The sequence below is a fragment of the Tachypleus tridentatus genome, chromosome 10, assembly GCF_004210375.1.
Source record: "Tachypleus tridentatus isolate NWPU-2018 chromosome 10, ASM421037v1, whole genome shotgun sequence".
NCBI lineage: Eukaryota > Metazoa > Arthropoda > Merostomata > Xiphosura > Limulidae > Tachypleus > Tachypleus tridentatus.
In genome coordinates this window covers 113,622,082-113,645,533 of record NC_134834.1, presented here as the reverse complement: position 1 = coordinate 113,645,533, position 23,452 = coordinate 113,622,082, and the positions used below count along the sequence as shown (strand labels likewise).

The 23,452-nt window shown below is 31.3% G+C and overlaps 1 protein-coding gene across 1 annotated transcript; it reads left to right on the top strand.

Moving 5' to 3' along the window:
- The first annotated feature begins 3,020 nt into the window (after window positions 1-3,020).
- On the top strand, window positions 3,021-23,452 carry LOC143230110 (glutaredoxin-2, mitochondrial-like). Its single transcript, XM_076463158.1, has 4 exons — window positions 3,021-3,591; window positions 10,530-10,621; window positions 21,782-21,886; window positions 23,030-23,452. The coding sequence occupies exons 1-4, from the start codon at window positions 3,582-3,584 to the stop codon at window positions 23,144-23,146; spliced, it is 324 nt and encodes a 107-aa protein (XP_076319273.1). The 5' UTR covers window positions 3,021-3,581; the 3' UTR covers window positions 23,147-23,452.

The following is a 23,452-nucleotide window of genomic DNA, read 5'->3' as shown; positions in this document are numbered from 1 at the left end:
GGAAATGAACTTTTCAAGTTACACTATTCATGAAGCACCCATGATTGCAGGACCTTTCTGGACTGTTATAGCTACACCTCGGACAATTACAGAAGTAAGCAGGTTAGTTCAACAATATCATCAATTGAAAACTGATTATCAAAGAAAGGTAGCAATGGAGGAATATCAGGCACAGGTAAGATGACTGGATGAAGTAGTGTAAAGAATAACAGTTTGTCTTGCTGTACATTTAAAAGAAACAGTTTTAGTAACCTTAAGTAAATTCCTGTTAGAAAGTAATAATATATTTAGTGTCATATCAAGAGGAAGTTTCTAAAGTTTAGTAGCAGATTCTTAAAAAATTGCCTAACTATTTTCCCAAATCTCCATGTAAAATGATGAATTTGTTGACATATGATCAGTTCACTGACATTATAATGGTTGAAGAAAAGCAAGATAAACTACAGAAAACTAGATGTACCTCTTTTTCAGGTTAGCAATGAAACTAGAATTAATTAACCCTTTCCAGTTCGGTGAAAACCTTTCAAGTGTCAAACATGGACTTGTACGTAAAATTTCATATTTTAAAAAAATAATAATTATAACTAGTTCAGCAAATATTTGCTGAAATATATTGCAATAATGCCATTTGCGACAGTTTGTTTTAGAGTAACTGTCAAAAATATCGAAATTGGTAAGCGTGTAGATTTAGTATGTCTAGACTCTAGACTTTTAGAAAATCTTTGACTAAGAGGCTTATTAAATAGTATTTACAAAAATGTGGGGAATAAGTTAGAAAATTGAACAGAAGAGTAGCTAGATGAAAGAAAGTGAAAGGTTGTTACAAATGAAATCGAAAGGGTGTCATACGAACAGAGGTTGAAATTTCTCAAATTGTTTTATCTGGTAAAAAAGTGGAATTAAAAGTAGGTCCCTTATGGTCCATAAATATCATGTTTTGTTTATATGTTTATATTTTTTAAGAAACTCAACCTTTAAGGTTTTTATTCCCAATATTTTCCTTCTCTTTCCTCGCTTTTGTTATAATGGCCTCTAATTCTTACCTTTCAATGACCTCACCGCTTGTGATAAATTACTAATGTAGCTCAGTTTTAAAAATAACTGTAAACAACGTATTGATACTATCTTGTGAAGCAGGTTATAAAACTATTATGTCAGTAAAGGCTGAATAAAGTTGTGTAGGGTAATAGAATGCAGGATGATCGAAAATGGATTTTCCTATTTTAAAAGTCCCCCACAAGTACAGTAGTAAGTTTACGGATTTTCAACGCTAAAATCGAGAGTTCGATTTCCCTCGGTGGACTCAGCAGGTAGCCCGATGTTGCTTTGCTATAAGAAAAACACACACACACCCTATTTTAAAATCTAATAGGACCCGGCATGGCCGCGCGTTAAGGCGTGCGACTCGTAATCGAGGGTCGCGAGTTCGCATCCCGTCGCGCCAAACATGCTCGCCCTTTCAGGCGTGGGGCGTTATAATGTGACGGTCAATCCCACTATTCGTTGGTAAAAAGTAGCCAGAGTTGGCGGTGGGTGGTGATGACTAGCTGACTTTCCTCTTATCTTATCTTTCCTAAATTAGGGTCGGCTAGCGCAGATAGCCCTCGTGTAGCTTTGAGTGAAATTCAAATCAAACCAGAACATTGTCTCATATTATATACTCTTTTCCTTGGAAATTTTGTAACCTACAGAATTATGTAAAGCTTAAATGAAATTATTAAAATTTTTAAATCATATGATGTCTCTTTTATGTTTCATATAATTTGTTAAGTATTTCTACTGGATAAGAAAGTTTGTTTTGGAATTTCGCACAAAGCTACTCGAGGGCTATCTGTGCTAGCTGTCCCTAATTTAGTGATGTAAGACTAGAGGGAAGGTAGCTAGTCATCACCACCCACCGCCAATTCTTGGGCTACTCTTTATAAACAAATAGGGGATTGACCATAACATTATAACGCCCCACGAATGAAGGGCGAGCATGTTTTGGCAATGACGGGCATGAGAACCCGCGACCCTCAGATTACAGAGCGCACGCCTTAACGCGCTTGGCCATACCAGGCCTGGATAAGAAAGAGGAAGGGATATAAATGACACTGTTTAAGTCCGGAGACTGGAAAGGGTTAAGGGCAGATGGCCTGAAGGTTTAGAAAATTTCTCGGGTCGCATCAAACTTTCCGGCACTTATGGTAAAGGCGCCAAACTGTCAGTTACATGAAATGGCGAAGGTAATAAATTGATTTACATTCTATATCTCCTACTACCTCATTTTTCTCGAAAGTTACGTCTGGGTGTAGTGGGAATCAGAATTTGCAGGGTAGGAAGGTGTATGCAATTCGAGTAATACACTCTATGACACTATACAGTCATTTATTGAATTTTCTCCAATTAATGAAAAACATCAAAAACAGAATTTCTACATTACGTCTGTTTTCCCCAAAAGTATGCGTAAAACGTTTCAAAATAATACTAAAACCTAAAAGTAGTTTGAGAATGTTATGGATATGAAGTAGTTTATTCTAACTTTAAAGTTAAATCGGACAAAATGAATGATTAAATATTTCTTTAATTTTACTATGTTTTGCTCGTTTGTTACGTTTATCACCAAAAAAGTGATTGAAACTATTTAATAAGCAATGCCAATGTTATTCAACATGGAAATATTGTGGAATAGTTTGATAAAATACATTGGGGTTAAATTATTTCAAATTTGTAATGAGCATTTTGAAAATGAGGTAAGGGTTGCACTGTTCTGCCTTTTCGGTCTCATTACTTAGGTTTGTCTGTTTGTTTTGGAATTTCGCACAAAGCTACTCGAGGGCTATCTGTGCTAGCCGTCCCTAATTTAGCAGTGTAAGGCTAGAGGGAAGGCAGTTAGTAATCACCACTCACCGCCAACTCTTGGGCTACTCTTTTACCAACGAATAGTGGGATTGACTGTAACATTATACGCCCCACGGCTGGGAGGTGAGCATGTTTAGCGCGACGCGGTACGAACCCGCGATCCTCGGATTACGAGTCGCACGCCTTACGCGCTTGGCCATGCCAGGCCTACATTACTTAGGAATGGAATGGAAAGGAAAGAAAATACATATACAGATTGTATTCCAAAAATATAGAGATTTTGTTTGCTTCACGTAAACTGTGCCGTTAGAAGGGGCTTTGTATCTAGAAACGAACGTGGGAGAACTACAGTTGTGTTGAGTAGTAGTTCTTAATGTCTTTTTGTGTTTAATATATATGCAAAAACGGCTTATTTGGGTTGAGAAAATATTTTACATAGAAGAGCGAACAACGTTTCGACCTTCTTCGGTCATCGTCAGGTTAACCGAATAACTAGTTACGAATTTAAGTTTCCTGTTCATTACAAAACCAAGACCATCTCTAAAAATTGTGTACTTCATAGTAAAACTAAGTTTAAAAAGTGCTTAAGCCGGGAATTAATAAGTAACAATTGACCTACCGAAAATAACGTGTCGTAACTGCTAAATGAACATAAGCAGTAAAATTTTATAATTCTTGTTTTGTAACTTGATTACGAAGTTGTTTACGTATTTCAACTGTTAAGCTTAAAGGAAATAAAGATGGATCCAGGTAAGTTTAAACTGTGACTAGAGACAGAAACAAAAAGTTTACAGAACATTCAGGGATTGGTTCATAATTGTTCACTGACTGATTCAAATTGGACAATTCAATACTCTTAAGTGTAAGTTTAATCTACTTGTTACTTGAATAGTTTTACTTTTGTTATTACTTTTTTAAATTATAGTGTTATTAGCACTACTACTGCCAGTTGTATTTGTAGTAATATACTATACTAAGATTAGAAAAAATCATGTCTCTAGACGTTAGGAAAACTAACTTATGAAATTTTAAAATAGTTGGATAAAACTTTTTTTGGGGGGTGGTGTTATTAATGAAACCAGTGAAACTGAACCATTGTAACTATGATTGTTGTATTAGTGAAATGCATCAGGTCTTGGAGTTTAGACTTTTTGTTTTCACATTCACATGAAATGATTTATGAATTTAGTGATAGGAACATAATTTGTAAATTAGTAAAGTTTGATGGTTACTGAAAATTACTAAGTATTTGTACAGTTTCTTGTTTTATTGTGTACAATGTCTCACCTCAGCTATTGTTGCCAATATTGAAATATTCTGAAACCCAAGTGTGTCCAAAGTGAGCCTGAAATAGTAATTTGTATAAAGAAGTTTCAGTTTATATGTATGAACTAATTTATGGTAACCTAAATGCATTACATTACTATTTTTAAAGGTTGTTTTGTATTTGCTAATTGATTTAAGTCATGCAACTCAAAATACTAAGGAGTTTAATATTATCAGCAAACTTTTATTAATTTGCTTATTATGCCATTAATTATTATATTAATGTAAATAAGAAAATGTGAAGACTTATTTAAGTGCTGATTTCTGAGATACCATTATATTCTATTCAATCATGTTATAATTGTCAATTGACTAGCCTTTTTTTGTGTAATTTCTACACACACATGTATATGTGAGTGTGTGTGTGTGTATCTAATTTAAAGATGATAAAGGATGTTTTGGCCCATGTAGACCAGGGTTTGATATATTGAGGCTTGTGAGCTGTATCTGGTTCTTTAGAGTTGTGTGGCTATCAGGCTTTAGTCTTACAATGAAGAAAAATTGAAAGTCTTTTAGTTACAGTGGGTATTAAAGATTTACTTTTAACATTTGTAATTTTTTATTTAAAATAAAGTCTTGGTATTAACATTCTAATTAACTCCTAAATACCTCAGCTAGAGAAAGGAAAATCCATTGAGGAAGTGAAACTCCTGACTTTAGTACTGTAAATTCAAAGATGGTTAGGGTATATTGCAGCTCTCGAAATGTTTAGACAAAAACATTGCTATTTTTCTTTGAATTGTACTAATTGTGATCTTGGCTGTTTATTCACTCTACTAAACTCAAGAATAAAATACATGTGTAGTTCTCATCATGCAATAGGTGTTAAAGCAAAAAGAGAAATGGGCAAATTAAAGGAGAGAGGTAAAGCTTTAAAGGAGGTTCAGAAGTTTGCTTCATTGAATAATTTTAGAATTACAGTGGTAGTTCGGGTTCATTTTAATCCAGAGGGTCAAGGTACACTGAACATTGAGGATAAAACAAAAAAAAGTAATGTGAAAATATGGCAGTTTAATGACCTGTATGACTTTAGTATCTTCATCCTGCCCTTTAACTCTATTTCCTGCTCACAGATTCCTTAATCATTGTGTTTATATTAAGTAGAGCTGGATGAATAAGTAACTAATGTAATGAATTGCATTGATTAGCATCATTTGGTGTTCTACCTGATATTCAGAATCAGTTATATGATGATGAAGAACTGTAATGTTATACTACATTAAATATTGAGTTTAATACTGTGGCTTAGGAAGGTACCATACATTTGATATCTATTTAATTAATATGTGGACATTTCAAATCTCTGTTATCTAAGTCCACATTAATGCAGATGGTTGCTAATGAAACAGTTTCACTTCTCCATAATTTAGTTGTAAATGGTCCCAGATTCATTCCTTTGGTAATTGAACATGTTCTCTTGCTGGAAGGATAGTTGCAACATCATTTCTTATATCCCCAAATGAAAATCTGTCTTTTCTGTTGGCAAACCTTACAATAATCTAGTACTTCCTCTCCCTTATGAATGAGAGAGAGAGAGAGAGTAGACCAACATTACAAGGGTGATGTATGGGCTGTAAGCAGCATGGTTTTGTTTACGTTATCAAAATTTGTATTTATAGACCAGTCTCTTCCTTGTTAGGCAGCTTCATTTCAAATTTAAGAGACATATTATTTATATTTTAGATATTCAGATTGTTTAGGAGGAATAGAGAATCCTGTAAGATTTAACTGTAGTGATATATTTTTAACTTTTTGTTTCTTATTTCGCTTGTGAGAAGTTTGCATTGAATTGGTGAAAATGAGAGACAAAATTATTATTACTGATAAAGATTTATTTTCATACCATCTGTCTTACCAGTTACATTCTTACACAACAACCACTTTCCCTTTTTTTCTCTGTTTGTCTTTCAAATGAAGGCTGTTGTTTTGTACATATTGTCTATAGTCTTTCTTTGTGTCAAAGTTGGACAGACTTTAAGGAGAAATAAACTCATACTTTGTAACTTAATATTCATTGGACTCACATTTAGTGTATTTTGTACAGTTACTGTGAGAGAAATTCATGTAATTGAAAATATAACATTTTAAAGTTGTCATTTTCTTGTAATGCCTTATCATTTTTCCAATATAAGGTATAATGATTTTGAACAACACAGGACCCATTGGTCCATCTTGGCTGTCCCATCCTCTAAACTACATTAAATAAACTAAAACAAAACTTAAAGTCAGCTCTAATCATTCATAAACTTATCAAGCTTTCTTTTAAACTTAATTTTACTGCCTCCACAGCATTCAAAGGCATCCCATTCTATAGGCCAACCACCCTGTTATGAAAAGAAAATTATCTTAGCTGTAGATGGCTCCAACTCTGCCAAAATTTATGTCAATACCCTTTACAATCTTAAGCATCTTAATCAGATACCCCCCCCCCTAACAATTTGAGATATTTTAGTCTCTCCTCATATGACAAACTCTTCCTTTTCATTTCCAACAATTCAATGTCCTTCTTAAGGTAAGGAGCCTCAGACTGAACACTATACTCCAACTGTGGTGTAACCAGCATCATACACAATGAAAGTGTAACCATTTTAGACTTATTAAATAATTCTGTAGATACAACATAAAATTCTATTTGCCTCACTTCTAGCAACAGCTTGCTGCTTGGATGGCTTAAGAGATTGATCAATCACTACACTAAGTTTCCTTTCTGTCATGACACTGTTCAGGTTATTCCCATCCAAATTATAGTTATAATTTATTTATTATAATTAAAACCCATCTGACATTTATTTGCTTAACTTATTAAATGATCCAAGTTTTTTTCTAAATCAGCATCATCATCTTTACAACTAACAACATCTGAGACATAATGAATCATCAGCAAATGAGTAATTGATTGACCATCGCTTCATCTATGTCACTGACATAAATCAATAAAGCAGAGACTGATTGCTGAGGTTCCCCACTTGTGACGTTAATTCAGTTTGACTGAAAACAACTTATTTATAATATTCCAGGTGAACATCTTTCTTATACAAAATTTTTTACAGTTTTCTACATGTAATCACTATATCCAAATTACTCAGCTGCCAAATTCATAACAAGTAAGTTCTGTGATATCCCTTCAAAATATGCACTTTTGAAATTTATAATCAAAGTATAATCATCACTTATCTCCATATACAGCAAAATATTGAACCTGATTGTCACTTGCACCCATATGTTTCCCAGTTTCTATACTTGAGGTTAACAATAAATCTAAAATAGCATTGTTTCCACTAGATTCCTTAACTAATTGGTGAAGGAAGCCATTGTGAACTGTTTCCAAAAAGTTTTCCCTTGTGATTTGGCTCTAGCATTTCCCAGTCTATATGTTTGAAACTAAAATTGCCCACAATTATGATTTCATTAACAACTGAAATCTTAATCTCATTGTAAAGTTTCTCACTAATTTAATCAGTATCACCAGGTGATTTGTAACAAAATCCCACTAAAAGCTTTTTCCCCTTATGTATTTCAACAGAAACCCAAGTGAATTAAATTTCCAGACTTTATCTTTGATATCCTCAACCTCAACAGGATGTAACTTGCATTTTATATACAACGTAACTCCTCTCCCTCTCGTTATTACTCTGTCTCTATTAATTAGTCTAATTCTGTATTTTAAAGAAAGTTCTGTCATCAAAATCATGTATTTTTTAAGTATGTTTCAATTATTCCTATTCTAAGAAAATCTGTCATTCTTACTAGTGCTCTAAAGGCATCTGTTTTATTGCTTGTAGCATTGTAATAGTAACAGCAATTCTACTCTTATAACTATTTATGTATCATTTCTTGTGGTAAACTTTTCTCTGCCTCTTATTCTTTTTTGCGGTAAGTTTATCGTAGTCCTCATCACTGTCAGACCTAGTTTAAAACTTCCCTTTAGCACAGGTAGTAGCCCTAGCAAACAAGCCATCCCGCATCCTATTTAAATGTTGAGAAAACATAGAAACAAGTCATCTTTAGGAAAACATCCAATAAGTATCAAAGATTTGAATGAATTCTATACATTTTCTTCTATTTGGGATTTTGCATTATTTTATTATTGCTTATCCTTCAGTGCTGGTTAGAAACTGTCTTGTAAGATTGTATGTGTAAAAACATATGGCAAACAGTAGCTTGAAGGATTTTTCAATTATTATATTTACACATTTTTATTAATTTTTTCCACAAAAGACAAAGTAGTACTTGTGGTATTTAATAGAAAGTACATAAAAAGTTTGACAGCCAGAATATTAAATTGATTCCTAATGGAAATTCAAGAGATTATGCAGCATTTTTCAATGCTAGCCATATCATTAGTGCTGGATAAAAACAAACCCAAAGCTGTTCACTATAAAGTATTTATCTGCTATATGCAACTGAGAATTTTCAGATGGTTGGGGTGTTGTTTTTTTTAATTTTCTTGGCACTCACTTTACTCAAATAATGTCAGTAAAAATAATGAACTACTATTGTTTTACTATAGTCAGTTAATTATAAATGCATCAAAGCTATTTCTTTCTAAATATTAAATAATTGTATCTTAAGACTGCCATTTCCTGACACTTGTACTTCTGAAAGGGAAAGTCATCCAGAAGATTCCACAAAAACTGAACATTGTTCATCTAAGGATTTTGAACCTTAAGACCACTATTTTAAGATATGTTTCAATGGTAGTAGAGGAATCATCCTGAAGATGACATAAAAACACTGATCTTCTTGTCACAATTTATTGAATTACTAAACAGGTTCTAAAAGATTCAGAAATTCATATAATTTACTGTTCTTTTTAGGAGTGTAATTTATCATGCACAGATAACTTAAATAGTTACCTGTTACACTGATATGCTTAACTAATTCTTGACAGTGTGTTTGCTTTGAATGTAGACTAAGAAACTTTTTTACTTAACAGATATTATCCAATTCATGTATCTCAAAATGTTAAATACCTCTAAGTTCTTTTGTATTTATTTTTCTAGAAACTTCTGATTAATATTTCCTTTGATTAATTACTCTATGAACTTAAATTTTGGTAAAGCTTTTTTTTTGTTAATTCTTCTGGCAAATTGATAAACTGCTGATGTAGTCTAACTGGTTAGGTAGACAGTGGAGATATTATGCATTACCAACAATACAACTATTAAATGACATTCAAGTTTTAACTTCCAGGAAGGAGTACAGTTACTAATTATGGCATCTAATTAATTTAATTGCTTGTTTCATGGAAATGCTTGAACAGTATAACATGTGCTTCCTCGCCTTGAAACACGTAAAATATGTTTGTACAATTTCTTTGTAGTGCTCTCAGTGAGACTTTACACAATCTGTCTTGTATGAAGGAGTACTGGAAGTAATTAATTTATATTTGCACTTAAAAGCTGAATTTTAAATGAGTTTAGAATTTTTTGAAAAAGTAACAGAACATGAAAACTAGCTGGAAACTGCTTTGAAATTTCTTTGGGTCTTGCCAGCTTAGTTTGTACGTTGACAGCAGTGCCATCCAATGGAGCTTTATGTGATTAGAGCTAGTCAGTTTGTGGTATTTTATAATTAATGGGCCCATTAGTTGTTTAGTAAGATATTCTGCAAGCCATGGTACGTGCTCTTCCAAATTAGCAAACAAAAAGGTAACATAAGAGCTGGCAATGGGTGCTGCTATTTGGTTTATCTCTCTCTAGTCAGCAATTCAAAATTAGTAACAGTGACAGGTAGGTGGAGCAGTAGCTTTGCCATGTCTCTCTGAATCACCAGACCATGCTAGCCCAAAGCTGAATAAACTTGAAGTAAATAAAACTTGTAATACTAAAATCAGGTTTTGATACCTGCATGGACCAGAGAACAGATAGGGTATTAATTAGCTTTGTGCTCAAGACAACAATTGAACATGATGGTATTTTGGTTATTTGGATAGTTGGAAAATTAAAAATAGCAAGAATTGGAACTATTAATTTTGATTTATTTATTATTTTCATGACAGTAAGTATAGTTATAATTTAGATTCCTTGCGTGAATCAAGTTTGATGGTTTGGTACAAAAGACAGATCTAGTATTGATATTTCAATAATTGTTTGTTTGTGTAGACTGTAAGCTGAATCACTGGTATGTATAAACAGGTTATTTTCTGTAATGTGAGTTAGCATATTTTTATTCCACCTTTATAAACCATAGGATGAAAAACATTAGCTCTAATATATAATGTAAACTCTTCACAATGAACTTTTTTACAGTGAGATTTACAAGTAAAAGATTAAACAACGTAAGATATCAGCCATTGTTTTAAGTATCTGTGACAGTTCAAACTGACAACTAAAATTATTTTCATATTTTAAAAATTTCAGAAATAGATAGATACATCACTTCTACTGTAAATGAAAACTGTGTGGTTTTGTTTTCCAAATCAACGTGTCCACATTGTGTATCAGCTAAGAAAGTAAGTATATAAAATTGACATTTTTTACTGTATCATTAATTTCTAATCAGAAAAGGCTGTGTACAATGATCAGAACCAAATATTAGTTCCACAATAATTATTACTAATTAAACCCTTTTGAAATGGGCTTGTTATACATGAGTTTGTTTACACAATTGGACACATCAAGTATTTGCATTATAACATTTGACACAATATGTGTATCTGCAAAGTATTTGGTGTACTTTTAGTAAAGATTACAGTTTGTTTGTATAAAAAAGATCAGATTTTTTCATGAGACTTTTCTAAAGATTTATTTGTGAAAATATGGAATCTGTTTCATAATTAGGCTGAGTGCAAAGTGATTTCTGGTCATGATTAAAAAAACACTTAGTCTTCTCAAAAATCTCAAATATTTTGTTTCAGTACATAAGCTATATCTTGGCAAAATACAGTTATATGGGGTTCTTATTTTATATTCTAGCTTGCCAATATTAGCAATTTGAATTCCTAATTTGTATGAAACTATAGACTTAGTATGTTGAAATCACAAATGTCTAATTTTAAACAATGCTGTATTTAACATACCATGCGACTCACTAAAATCTATATTTTGGTGTGTTATTTTAACATTAACTTTAAAGTGCGAAATTAATTCATATTATATTAAAGTTTGAATTATCTACAAGTTGATTCACAACTTACTGACATGAATTCATAAAATAGTAATTCAATAACATTTTAAATGCAAGTCAACAAATGCAATTACATGGTCTTTGACCCCTGACATGATTTGCAAAGGTTAATATAATGTACTTATAATGATTAGAATGCATTTTACTTTGTTTTCCAACACAAGGCATTTATTTACCAGAAAATTTAAAATATCAGGAATGTTTAATTTTATCAGGATGAAAAACAAATGTAAAGATAAAAAAAAAAGTCAAAAGTTTCTGTTGTAGTCAACCCAAAGTCTGTAATATTCTCTGTGTTCAGCAGAATTACTGATGATGTTCCGTGAATTAATATTAGTTTATTGTGTGATATAAATTATGTTTTACTGTATTACTAAAATAAGAAAAATGTTTTCATTTGGATGAATATCATAAAAACTGATTGGTAATTTTGTTTTCTGCATTTTAATTAGTATTGTGTTATTATCTTGCATTTGTGTGATAGAGGTTAAGCAAATGGAAACAGTCATGTAAAACATTCTGAATTACTGATAAGATTTTTAAGCAATGATTTTGTAATTGGTGGAGTTTAACTTTCAGTACTGACAGTCTTATTTTCTATACAGTACTGCTAAAAAAGGTCTGTCATTCTTTATCAAGGTCCATCAGTCTGACTTGATTCCAAAATTTTTACCCATATTTGAAACTCTTATTAAGATATCTAGCCATATGTTTTATATTATCAAGATGGTTTCAAACATTTGTGCCCTTATTTGATATTGTGGTTGAGATTTCTAGCTATATGCAATGAATCAACAAACAACGTCAGATAACTATTTTGTATTGTATTTTATTCCACTTAAGATTTCTGCTTAAACGTTTTTTCAAAGGTCTATGAAATTAACAGGTTATAAAACTGATTTTAAATTACAGTAGCCAAAAGGAATATGAAACTACCTCGGTATAAAAGAATGGGTGAATGGTGAAGCATGCTAAAAGTAGTGTTGAAACATGAGCATTTAACACAGCAATACATCCACCACTATACTGGTACAGATATGTGATGACATGGTTACGGGATTCACATCTACAGAACACACACTTAATTTTTTCAATCACATTAACTCTATACATCCCAACATTAACTTCACATGTGAACACAAAGGAAGCAATCAAATATCATTTCTTAACCTCAAAATTACAAGAACCAATACACAGTTTAAAACATGAATCCACTAAAAAATCACCCATACTGGACAATACGTTCCTTGGAACTCAGCACATGAAACAAAACAAAAACTCAACATACTCCACAAACCGTAGAAAATGTTATATGCACACATGTAGACAAAAAGCTTACAAAAGTAAGCTATACCCCATGATTTAAAAAATCACAAAACCGTGTACTGCTGTATACCATATATTCTTGACTTCAGCAAAATAATCAACATTTGGTAAAACTAGTAACAAGATATGACATTTCCATTAATACCAAACTTATTCAAAAATCAGGCACAAAACTAAGGTCTATACCATGTACAAACTACACTGACAAACACCACACCAACATTATAAAATGGAATGTGATAACTGCCACAACAACTATATTGGAGAAACAATTAGAAAAATGGAAACCAGATTCAAAGAACATAAAAGTCACCTTCACACGTTTTGAACACTGCAAATCAAATGAACACAACATAACCATAAAAACAACCAAATACTAAATAAAGAAAACATAAACAAATGCAAAATTAAAGAAGCCTTACTTATACAACAACTCAAGCCCAAAATAAACCAATACAAAGGAACACCTTTATACATATATTGACAAATATAATCAAACATCTAAGCACACCTTCTACATTTCTGCACTCAATTACACAACTGTCTTCAAACATGTGGTCAGCTATTGGTCAGTTACCTCTTTCTTTCTTTGTGAACCTGGCGATGACGAAGAAGGTCAAAGCGTTGTTCACTCATCTACGTAGTGCTTTCTCTACCCATACCAGCTTTTTTTACGTATATAAATTTCTCTGCATGTGGTGGTTTCTATTTTTGCTGTAAAATGTTCAAATCATTTGAGTCAAAATTATGGAACATATATATATTTATTGTGAAATGTGTATCTGTCTGAACATTTGTCTGTTTCCTCTTTATGGCAGTCACTTCCTGTGCTGCATTTTTGAAAGCTGTGTTTGTATGCAAAGATCAACATTAACTTTTGAAGTGAAAGGAGAAATAGCCATTGAACATCAGTAGCTTTTGAAGTGTCTTGTTTCTTACTGTCTATAGTGTTGCAGATTTTTTCAGTTCTATTAGGATGAGCAATAACATTCAATTTGATAATTGATGGATAGGGTAAGTTACAGTGAAGAATAATGGGTTTAACATATGGTTTGGAATATATGGTAGTGATACATTTGTTGTTTTCTGTAGTTCTGGACCTTTTCAGTACAAGTAAGCATGAGCTGTATGTCATGGTGCTAGTGATTAAGGAATTCATCAAATTCCATAAGAGAAGGGAATTAGTTATTCCATGCATCAAAAATTTCATCTTTATATCTGTACCATTGAGTTGGTTCAAGATTAGTTTCAAAATTTCAATGAGTGAGAGCTGATAATCCAAAACAATGCCTAAAATTGAGACCAAAAGAACAGAATTATTGTTGCCTACAACAATTTCTTTGATTTGTGTATGAAGATGTGAATTGAATTTAGTGTAACTGTTGTTGAGAACAATTCTGGGAGAATATCTGATAAGTTTTTAGGGGTATCAGAAATTATGGGCTTGACTTGGTCAGGTGGTTAGGGCATTTGAGTTAGTCTGAGAGTTGTGTGTTTGGATCTTTGTCACACTACAACACCCATATGGCTGAAAGGGAAGGCATGTTTAGTGTGACAGAGATCCAAACTCACAACTCTCAGACTAAGTCAAATGTCCTAACCACCTGACCAAGTCATCATCACCCACTGCCAACTCTTACCAATTATTCGTTCATAAGAGTTGGCAGTGGGTAATGATGATTACCTTGCCTTCCGTCTACTCTTCACTGCTTAATTAGGGGTGGCTAGTACAAATAGCCCTTGGACAGGTCCTCTGGACAGGTAAAACTTTCGGTGCCTGTCCTGTGAAAGTGGGTTTTCTCGGGGCACTCCCGTTTCCCCCTACATCCAAATCTCAGGCATTGGATTTTTAGATCCCAGCCAAGGCATCAATATTGCCCAACCCTGAATCGGGTCATTTTGCATTGATACTTACATTGACATTTGCTTGTCTGGCTCTGGCCTGGCTCACTTTTTTAGTGCCGCCTTTGTTCAGCTCTTTCTCGTAACAATTTTATAATGTCCCATCACACTTCATACCTCAAACAAGTAAGGATTAAAATTAAATACAGGCAAAGTTTCAAGTCACGTTTAAATAACATTTCACAAGGGAACGAAGAGGAACCACAAAGTTCCTGATCACCCCAGTTGGGGAGGGAATTCTTGAAACTTCTCTATCTATAAACTAAACCCCTACCAAGTTTGTTTGCATATAATAGACCTTGTGTAGATTTGCATGAAATTGAAACCAAACAACTTTTAGAGTTATGTAATTCTTTTTTAACTCGTTGGTAGCTAACAGTTTTTTTGTGAAAGACTGAAGTGTGCTTAATAATTCTTAAGGGTATTTAAAATTGTTTCACCATCAGTTTTAAGTTTTTGAATACTTTTTTTCCATAGTAGGGCACACACTGAGAGGTATGTGTTTAGGAAAATCAGAAGGTGAATCCAGTCATTCAATACCTGATCATTTCAAACAATACATTTGTGCTACTGTAAATATTGACAACAAAGAAGCTGAGACTGAACATTACATCAGTGCACATGATATAATGAATGAGACACCTTGATGGATCAAAATTGTAAAGATTTATGGTAACATTTTTGACAGGAATTATAAGGAATCTTTTTGATTCAACCAAATTGCTTTCTCATTAATAGGTACAATGTCTAGCTCCTATAAATCTATTATTATTTAATGTAAGATGTTTATTCCTTTACTTTTTAATGCTTATGATTAGTGACTCTAACCTGTTTAACAATACTTTAAGCATGTTTCACCATGCACCTGTTCTTTTATATTGTTTTAGTTTTATATTCCTTTTAGTTGCTCTAATTAAAAAATATTTTTGTTAACTGAAATGTTCAGAGACCCTTGATAAAGGCATAAATTAGAACATCAGGTAGATTAAAAAAAAACTTATTTAAAGTTGTTTGCCATTTACATTATAAATGGTTGCTATCCTTCAGTCAGGATTGAAAACTTAAAAAAAACTAGTTTAGTCATATTCTGGATTGCCAAGGCTGTTTACAGCCATGTTTGAAACCCTATATAATATATAGTTGTGTGCTCTACGTTACCAAACATATGAAGCCCTTATAAGGAACAAATGTGATGGAATGTTCAGTAAAACTGATAATATTTTTAATTGTATTAAACATTACAACAAATAATGGTAACAACTATTTGAAAATTGACTTTCTAGTTTCTTAAGGGAGTGAAGCTTCTGGGAATCAGGGCAGCATGTTCTCTCAAAGTATTTTAAGATGTAAAATGTTTCAAGATGCATTCTAGTGGATTTTTGATAAGAATTCACTAAAATATTTAACAGTTTTTACCACTATGAAGTTTAATAAATTCAAATAAAATCATGAAATTTATATTAGTAGATCTTTATATCAATTGCAAATCATTACATCTTACAGTTATGTTTTAATAAATGAATTTAAGCACTAAAATATATATGTAAATATGCAAATACTTTGTTAAATGGTAAAGGACAAAGATGTTGTGGTTATACTGAAATAAACTTCATATTTTTGCCAATTTTAATAAGGAACTGCCCATTCAAAACACTGGTGAATGGTTTGCTGGCTCATAGCCAGCAGCAATGTGCTCTTTGCCTTCTGGAATCTTGTAGTGATAGTTAAGAAAGTTTTGTTTACATGTAAAGCTTAGATTTTATTATCAGGAGTTCCAATATAGTACTTTCCCTCTACTCATAAGATTAGCTTTTCTCATTTTGTGCTGCCCTCTATTTGCAAACCTTTTTAAAACCAATGCCACGAGCTTGAATTTAAAGTTCCAACATATTTTTCATGCAATTCATCATGGGACATAGGTAGGATGAACAGGAATTTTTGTTTGGGACTAGTTCCCTCCCCTTAAAGGTGAATTGTTCTTACAGTTGGTGGTCCAGAATTTGTGAGTCTGCCTGAGAAGTCACAAGAACAAATTGACCTGACATCTGTAGGGGAAAGGCATATCAATGCCATCCCCTAACAGGATGGCAAAAGCACATAGTAAACTCAAAAAAAGGTTACATGATTAAAAAACACATTAGCAAAAGATCAAACATCACATCCCTGAAATATAATATAAGAAAGCTGATGATAATTAAACAAAATTTGCATTAAGATGTGGAAAGACATGGCACATTTTGGGGAAAGAAGGAATTAAAATTATCATGAAAGGCTTGAAAAGTACCGGAAGAAGGAAAGCACAAGTATGAAACAATATGTTCTACACAGTACTCCATCTCCACGTAAAATCCCCAACAGGTCACCTACACCTGTAGTTTAAAGTGGAGTAACAGATGAGTGATATGTACTTGAAGTGATAACAACTTCAGAATTCATTGTAGATACTAAATCAGCAAAAAATGCATGATAAACATGGTTAAATCAAATGCTCTCAAAGAGAAGTAAAATGAAAATTAAAGAAGTTGAACTAAGTTAATGTTACAACCTCTTCAAGGATAATCAGTCTTCTAAAGAAAAATGTCTGCACTTTATGCATGTGAGATGAATTGGAATTTTGGATTCCTACAGAGAAACCACAAAGGCTTGTGGCATGTGTTAAAAAAGGGTTGTAAATAGAGAGCTGTACAAAACAAGAAAAGCTATTCTTGTGAGTTGGAAATACACTTAGGAAATTATAACTTTTGTTTTCTCTTGTTATTTTATTTTAGAGGAATGTAGAGAAAAATGACATATTCTGAGGTAACAGTATTTCTGACTACACATTTTACATATCCATGATGAAAGAGTTAGAACAAAATTAAAAAAAAATCATTTAGATTTGAAAAGACCCAGAAACCAGAGTGTTTTCAAATAATTGGTTATTTTTGCTTATGAGCAGAACATTTACACATATATTTTATAATGTAATTTAAATCGTAAGTGTTGGTATGTATCTAAAGCTTTTATCTTAACCATTGCAATATTTTATATGTATTCTTCTTAGACCTAGAAAATGAAGAATTAAGATATTCACAAACTCTAGCACATTAATTTTATATACTAAACTTTACAATATTATTAAAATTCATGTTTGTCAATTGATTGGCTTTTATGACATAAAAGATTTTAATAAATTATATCTTGGAGTGTTATATCAAATAATCTAACTGTTTTCAATTACAAGGTACAAAGTTCAGTGACTAGGACTCACAAGAATACAAATTTGAGCTCACTAACACACTAGTATCTAATCTTTATGCTTGAAACTAAGTTGTTCCCCACTGTGCTAAAATCAGGGGCTCAATTCCTAATGTGGCTTTGCTAAAAGAACACACATACAAACCAAGTTTAGCCAAGTGGTTAGTTTGCTCAACTATGGAGTTGAGGATTTATAGTTTGTGTCCTTTACAGGTAAAAAAATAAACTATGCTTCACATTTTGGGGCTGTGAATGCATTGCAAGATTTATGGTCAAATCTCACTATTTAGTCTAATAGTAGTAGCCTAAGAAATGGTAGTGAGTAGTACTTTCCCTCTAGTCTGTCCCTTTAAAATTATAAACAGATAGCACATGTCCTTCTGTAACCTTACATAAAGTCCAACAAGCAAAAAACTTGTGTGTGATTAGAAAATAACTAAAATATTTTTATGTGATTCTGACATTGACATCAATACTAGATATGGAAATAAACAGAATAAGTGTTTTATCGGTAGTTAAATTTCCTGCTATATGTCAACTATAACAATGATATTAATTAACATTAGTTATTTTTTGTTATATAAATTCCACAATAGTAGCTAACCCAGATAATTTGTGTATATCCAGCACTTTCACAATTTCATGTTTGTACATGTAACTGTAGTTTACAATTGCCATTTAATTTTATGGTGGAAAATATGTAACTTTTAATTGCACAACTTTGATTTTGGGTAGGCAGAATTATTATAATATTTGTCGAGTAGCTTTTAGAATAATTAGAAAACTATTGTTTAAGGTTTAATAATCTATGAAATGTATACTTGCATTTATTTTCATGTCTTTTAATTTAACCTTCTAGTGTTGGGTAAGGCCAAAGTGCACATACTGGTACCTCTTACATAGTTACATTCAAAATTTAATTAAAGATCTTTATTGTCAATAAATGTGATGTGAAAACATAGCTATAATTCAACTTTTAATATTATACAACTTTTTAATTTCAAAAATAAATATTTTTAGAAACTTGTATTTGATTTTACTTCTCTCTATACAGTAGTGCTTTTTCATTTGAGATTTTCTTTCTACCACTGTGTGATCTACAAGTTTTTCTTCTTTTAGTGTCAGGATAGAGAATATAAGAGATAAAATACAGTTTTATAAGGGAAAATAAACTGAGATTCATGGATAACATTCTAGAGGTTTAGAAATGAAATAGGAAACTGTACAATAAAGAAAAATATTTGTATTTTTAACATGAAAATCACCTTGCTATTGGACTACTTCACTAAAGGTTTCATAACTTCACAGGCAAATTTTTAGTAAAATTATATAATTTAATAAACTGATTTTTAGTGCACAGAAGACTTGTCATGTTTACTAAACATTATGAAATACACTTACTGCATTAAAAGTTATAGTATGTAGAGTTTTGTGGTTACTTGGTTTTTACAAAGTATGTTAAAATGAGTGAATCTGTATGTAAAGGGTTAACCACAGTTACATGGCTGAGATTTTGTAAAATGTTAATCGTATAAAAAGCAAGTTGTAAAATGTTTTATCAGTTCTACAGTAAAAAGGCCTTAGTTGTATTTTTAAATATTTCACTTTAGTTTGTTGAGAAATTAGGTGTTGCAGGTAGCAGGAGATTTAAATAAATATTTTTTTCAATTATTCATAGGCTTAATAGACAAGTTTGTTTTTATGGCATAAAAAGCAGTTATTGGTTATACCAAACCATTATTTAAAGTTACTACAGTTGTGAAGTTATATAAGTATCAAAATTTACAGTATATTATTTCTTTCTTCATTGTATAGTCAAGAGATTTAGATAAAAACCTTGCACAAAATTTAAACAGTTTCTCTTCTTGATGAAAAACTGAGGCAAGCTGTTTAACATAATTAAATTCTGGTGTCTTAAAATTAGTTCAAGATAATTTTTTAAATACTGACTAAATATTTAGACTAAAATATATATTACAAGTTTTGTTAAGTTATTGTAATGTAAAGTAAATAACCTCCTGCTTTTTTGTTGTTCCTGCAAACTAACACTCAGTAAAAAAAGGCCAGTTTTTATTTGTGTGTATGTTGAAACATTCTCAGTGAAAGTAAATATTTCAAACTGTACACTCTAAACAAACTATTGTATTAAGTATTATACTACTTGCACAAATAGCTCATAAATGTCATTAAAAGTAACATGTAGTGAGTGGCTGAACATTTTAGTGTTTATACATATGAAAATAGTAATGATGTATCTCAAGACAGCTGGTATGGATATTAAAATTATTATTACAATAAAGTAGCGAACAACGTTTCGACTTTCTTTGGTCATCTTCTGCTGTAATGGCCAGTTTTGATGTAATCTCCTTCTTCACACAAGTCCCAACCACTGAAGTCTGCAAGATAGTTTTATACCTTTATGTCCAAGACCCCAACCTATTGATACACACCCCAGCAACCATTATACTGGTACAGATACATTGATGATACAATTGCTGGATTCACATCTACAGAACATGCACTTAGTTTTTTCAACCATGTTAACTCTATACACCCCAACATTAAGTTCATCTGTGAACAAGAAAAAAAACTAACCAAATAGCATTTCTCAGCCTCAAGATTACAAGAACCAATACACAATTCAAAACAGAAATCCACAGAAAAATCATCTATGTTGGGTTATACATATTAAGAAACCAAATGAACACAGTCGCATAACTATGCTCACCCGATAAGCTTGATGAAATCAACAAAATAAAACAACACTTCATCAACATCAACAAATGTCCTTCAAAAGCTATTAAAAAATTATATGCACATACCTAGATCAACAATACAATGAACAAAAAACAAACAATAATAAATCCCAAGATACAATGAACTACAAAACCTTACATTGCTGTGTACCATATATTCCTGACATCAGCAAAAAAATAACCAACATTTGGAAAAAAAACTTGTAACAAAATGCAACATTCAATAAACACCAAATTTATTCAAAAACCTGTACAAAACTAAACTCCATGTTATGTGAAAACTACATTGACAAACACAACATCAGCATTATTTATAAAATACAGTGCAACAACTGTCACAACTTCTATATTGGAGAAACAAGCAGAAAAATGGAAACCATATTCAAAGAACACAAAACAAATACCTTCACACATTTTTGAACACTGCAAATCATATGAACATATAACCATAGAAAACATTAAGATACTAAGTATGGAAACAAATATAATCAAATGCAAAACCAAATAAGCCCTACTTATACAGCAACTAAAACTAAAGTTAAACCAGTATAAAGAAACATCTTTATACTTATACTAATTAATAACCTAACATGCAACTGCAATGCCACCTATTCTGTACACGTTTACACTCTAGTCCCTAAGATGTGCCTGGCAATGGTCAGTTGCAAACTCTTTGTTTGTTAACCTGAAGATGACCTAAGAAGGTTGAAACATTGTTCTCTACTGTATTGTTATAAAAGTTTTAATACCTGTACTAGCTATCCTGAGGTACATTTTTATTTTAAGTGGGTTTCTTGTCGTCATGAGATGAAAGTAATGTAATGTTTCAATGTTGAATTTCTAAAATGAGTTTAATGGTATTATTGAATGTTTTGTATAAGTGTAATGTATACAGATAGTTTTATTATCTTAAATTCTTAAATTAATTACATGACTTTATCACTATTCAGACACATATTCTTTATTACTGCAGTTGACATTTAAGGTATTTCTTTGGTAATATTATGTAATGTAAGAAAGCAAGTTTCAACCAGTTTTGATAGCTGTATTTGAGAACTTTCATAGATATAAATTATGTAGTAGTTTTTTGTGTACATTTTTGGTGAAAGTATCGCACACATACTTACAAAATTAAAGGCTTTTAAGTGCACTTTTTTCATTTTACTGTTATATATGTAAAACAAATTTAAGATCATAATTCATATTAAAAGAAATAAAATATATTTAACTGTAAAAGTTTTACAGTAAAAACATGTTTTCTTCAGATTTTTGACAAATCCAAAATTCCCTACAAAGTGGTAGAGATTGATAAGAGAGGTGATGAAAAGGAGCTGCAAAATGCTTTAGAACTTCTGACAGGAGCTAGAACTGTAAGTGTTAATAGGGTTGTGTAAAGTAGATAAAAAATCCTACAGTTAGGAAGAAATAATCTTTGAAGCATAAGTCACTAAAGAGTTATATATAATTATTGTTAATTTGTGAAATTCCTGAAGTTATACTTTCACATTCTATGAAAAATAATTTTTTTTCATTACACATTCAGTTTTGAACAAAAAAATGTGCAGTTTGATTACCTGAAGGCTTGAATAAAATATTTTCTAAAAAGTGATAAAAAATAAAATAAAAATTGTAACTTAATGCAGTATTTTGGATGCTGTACTTAAAAATGAAATAATTTTTATAAGTCATATAATAACAAAAAACTTTGAAATAGTAGTATTATAAGCTTTAAAGAATGACCTTTATTTTATGTACAGTTATTGTTATTTGCTGTACCATTCTTTTTGCACAATTACATTGTTCTAGATATGTAATTCATTTCCAAAAAGAAGTAAAACTTCATTAGGTAAGAGTATCAACTAGGCTGAGATCTTGTATATGGGTATGATATTTAACATATTATAAGAAAAGATTTATTGGCTTAAATCTATAATACAGTTGGTTTTCCAAAGATAGTCAGTACAACAGTAAAATTATCAAATGTGAGATTATGGAACTGTGATGTGATACCAGAAGTGAAAAATAAAATATGGAAGTAAATATAAAATAAATTACATTTAAATTGCAATAAGAAGTAAAAAGCTGATTATCTTAGTAAAGATTGATGTGATGCCTTCAGTATTTTTAAAGAAATTATTAGCATTTTTGGTGACTTTGAAAAGCTTTTGAAAGACTTATGTCCTGAAGCTTCTAATCATATTGAAACTGTATTATTTTTTTAATGGAAATTGTCAACTAGGTACAATATTACTGTTTTGTGTTCTTGAGGGATCTAAATGATGATTTAATGTCCAGTTGTTACCTTAAAAAGCATAATTTTTAGATTTAAAAAATCAATCACAGTAAGGAATATAATTGTTGATATAATGATATGTGCCTTTAATATTTATTACATAGGTAGAGGATTATAGCTCGAATATCATGTTTTTCTTTACTATTACACAAAAGCTAATATTCAAACTCTACATGTGTTTTTACTACTTTATATTCTAATTTTATTTTTTATTTTTCAGGTTCCACGTGTGTTCATCAGTGGGAAATGCATTGGAGGTGCTACAGAAACCAAAACGTTATACAAAGAGGGAATATTATTAAGTCTTGTATATCAATGCTTCCGTCGTTATAAATAATGTGTATATAATATTTAAAAGGTTAATATTTTTGTAGATAACTTATTTATGAACTTGAATTGTTGGTTGTATATTCAACTGAAATATTGATCTTTTATTCCCTAAAAGTTTCTAGCGATTTATTATTTTGTTTCTAGTTTTCTGTTTATCACCAGTCATGAGGGTTTTTGACATTTCTTAAGGTAAATGGGAAAATGTGTACTTATGGTTATATGTCAGTTAAAAATAGTGTTCTTAATAAGTATTGACAGAATTATCCATAATAACAGTAGAATCTGACCAGGAGGAATTATACTTTTTTCTTGA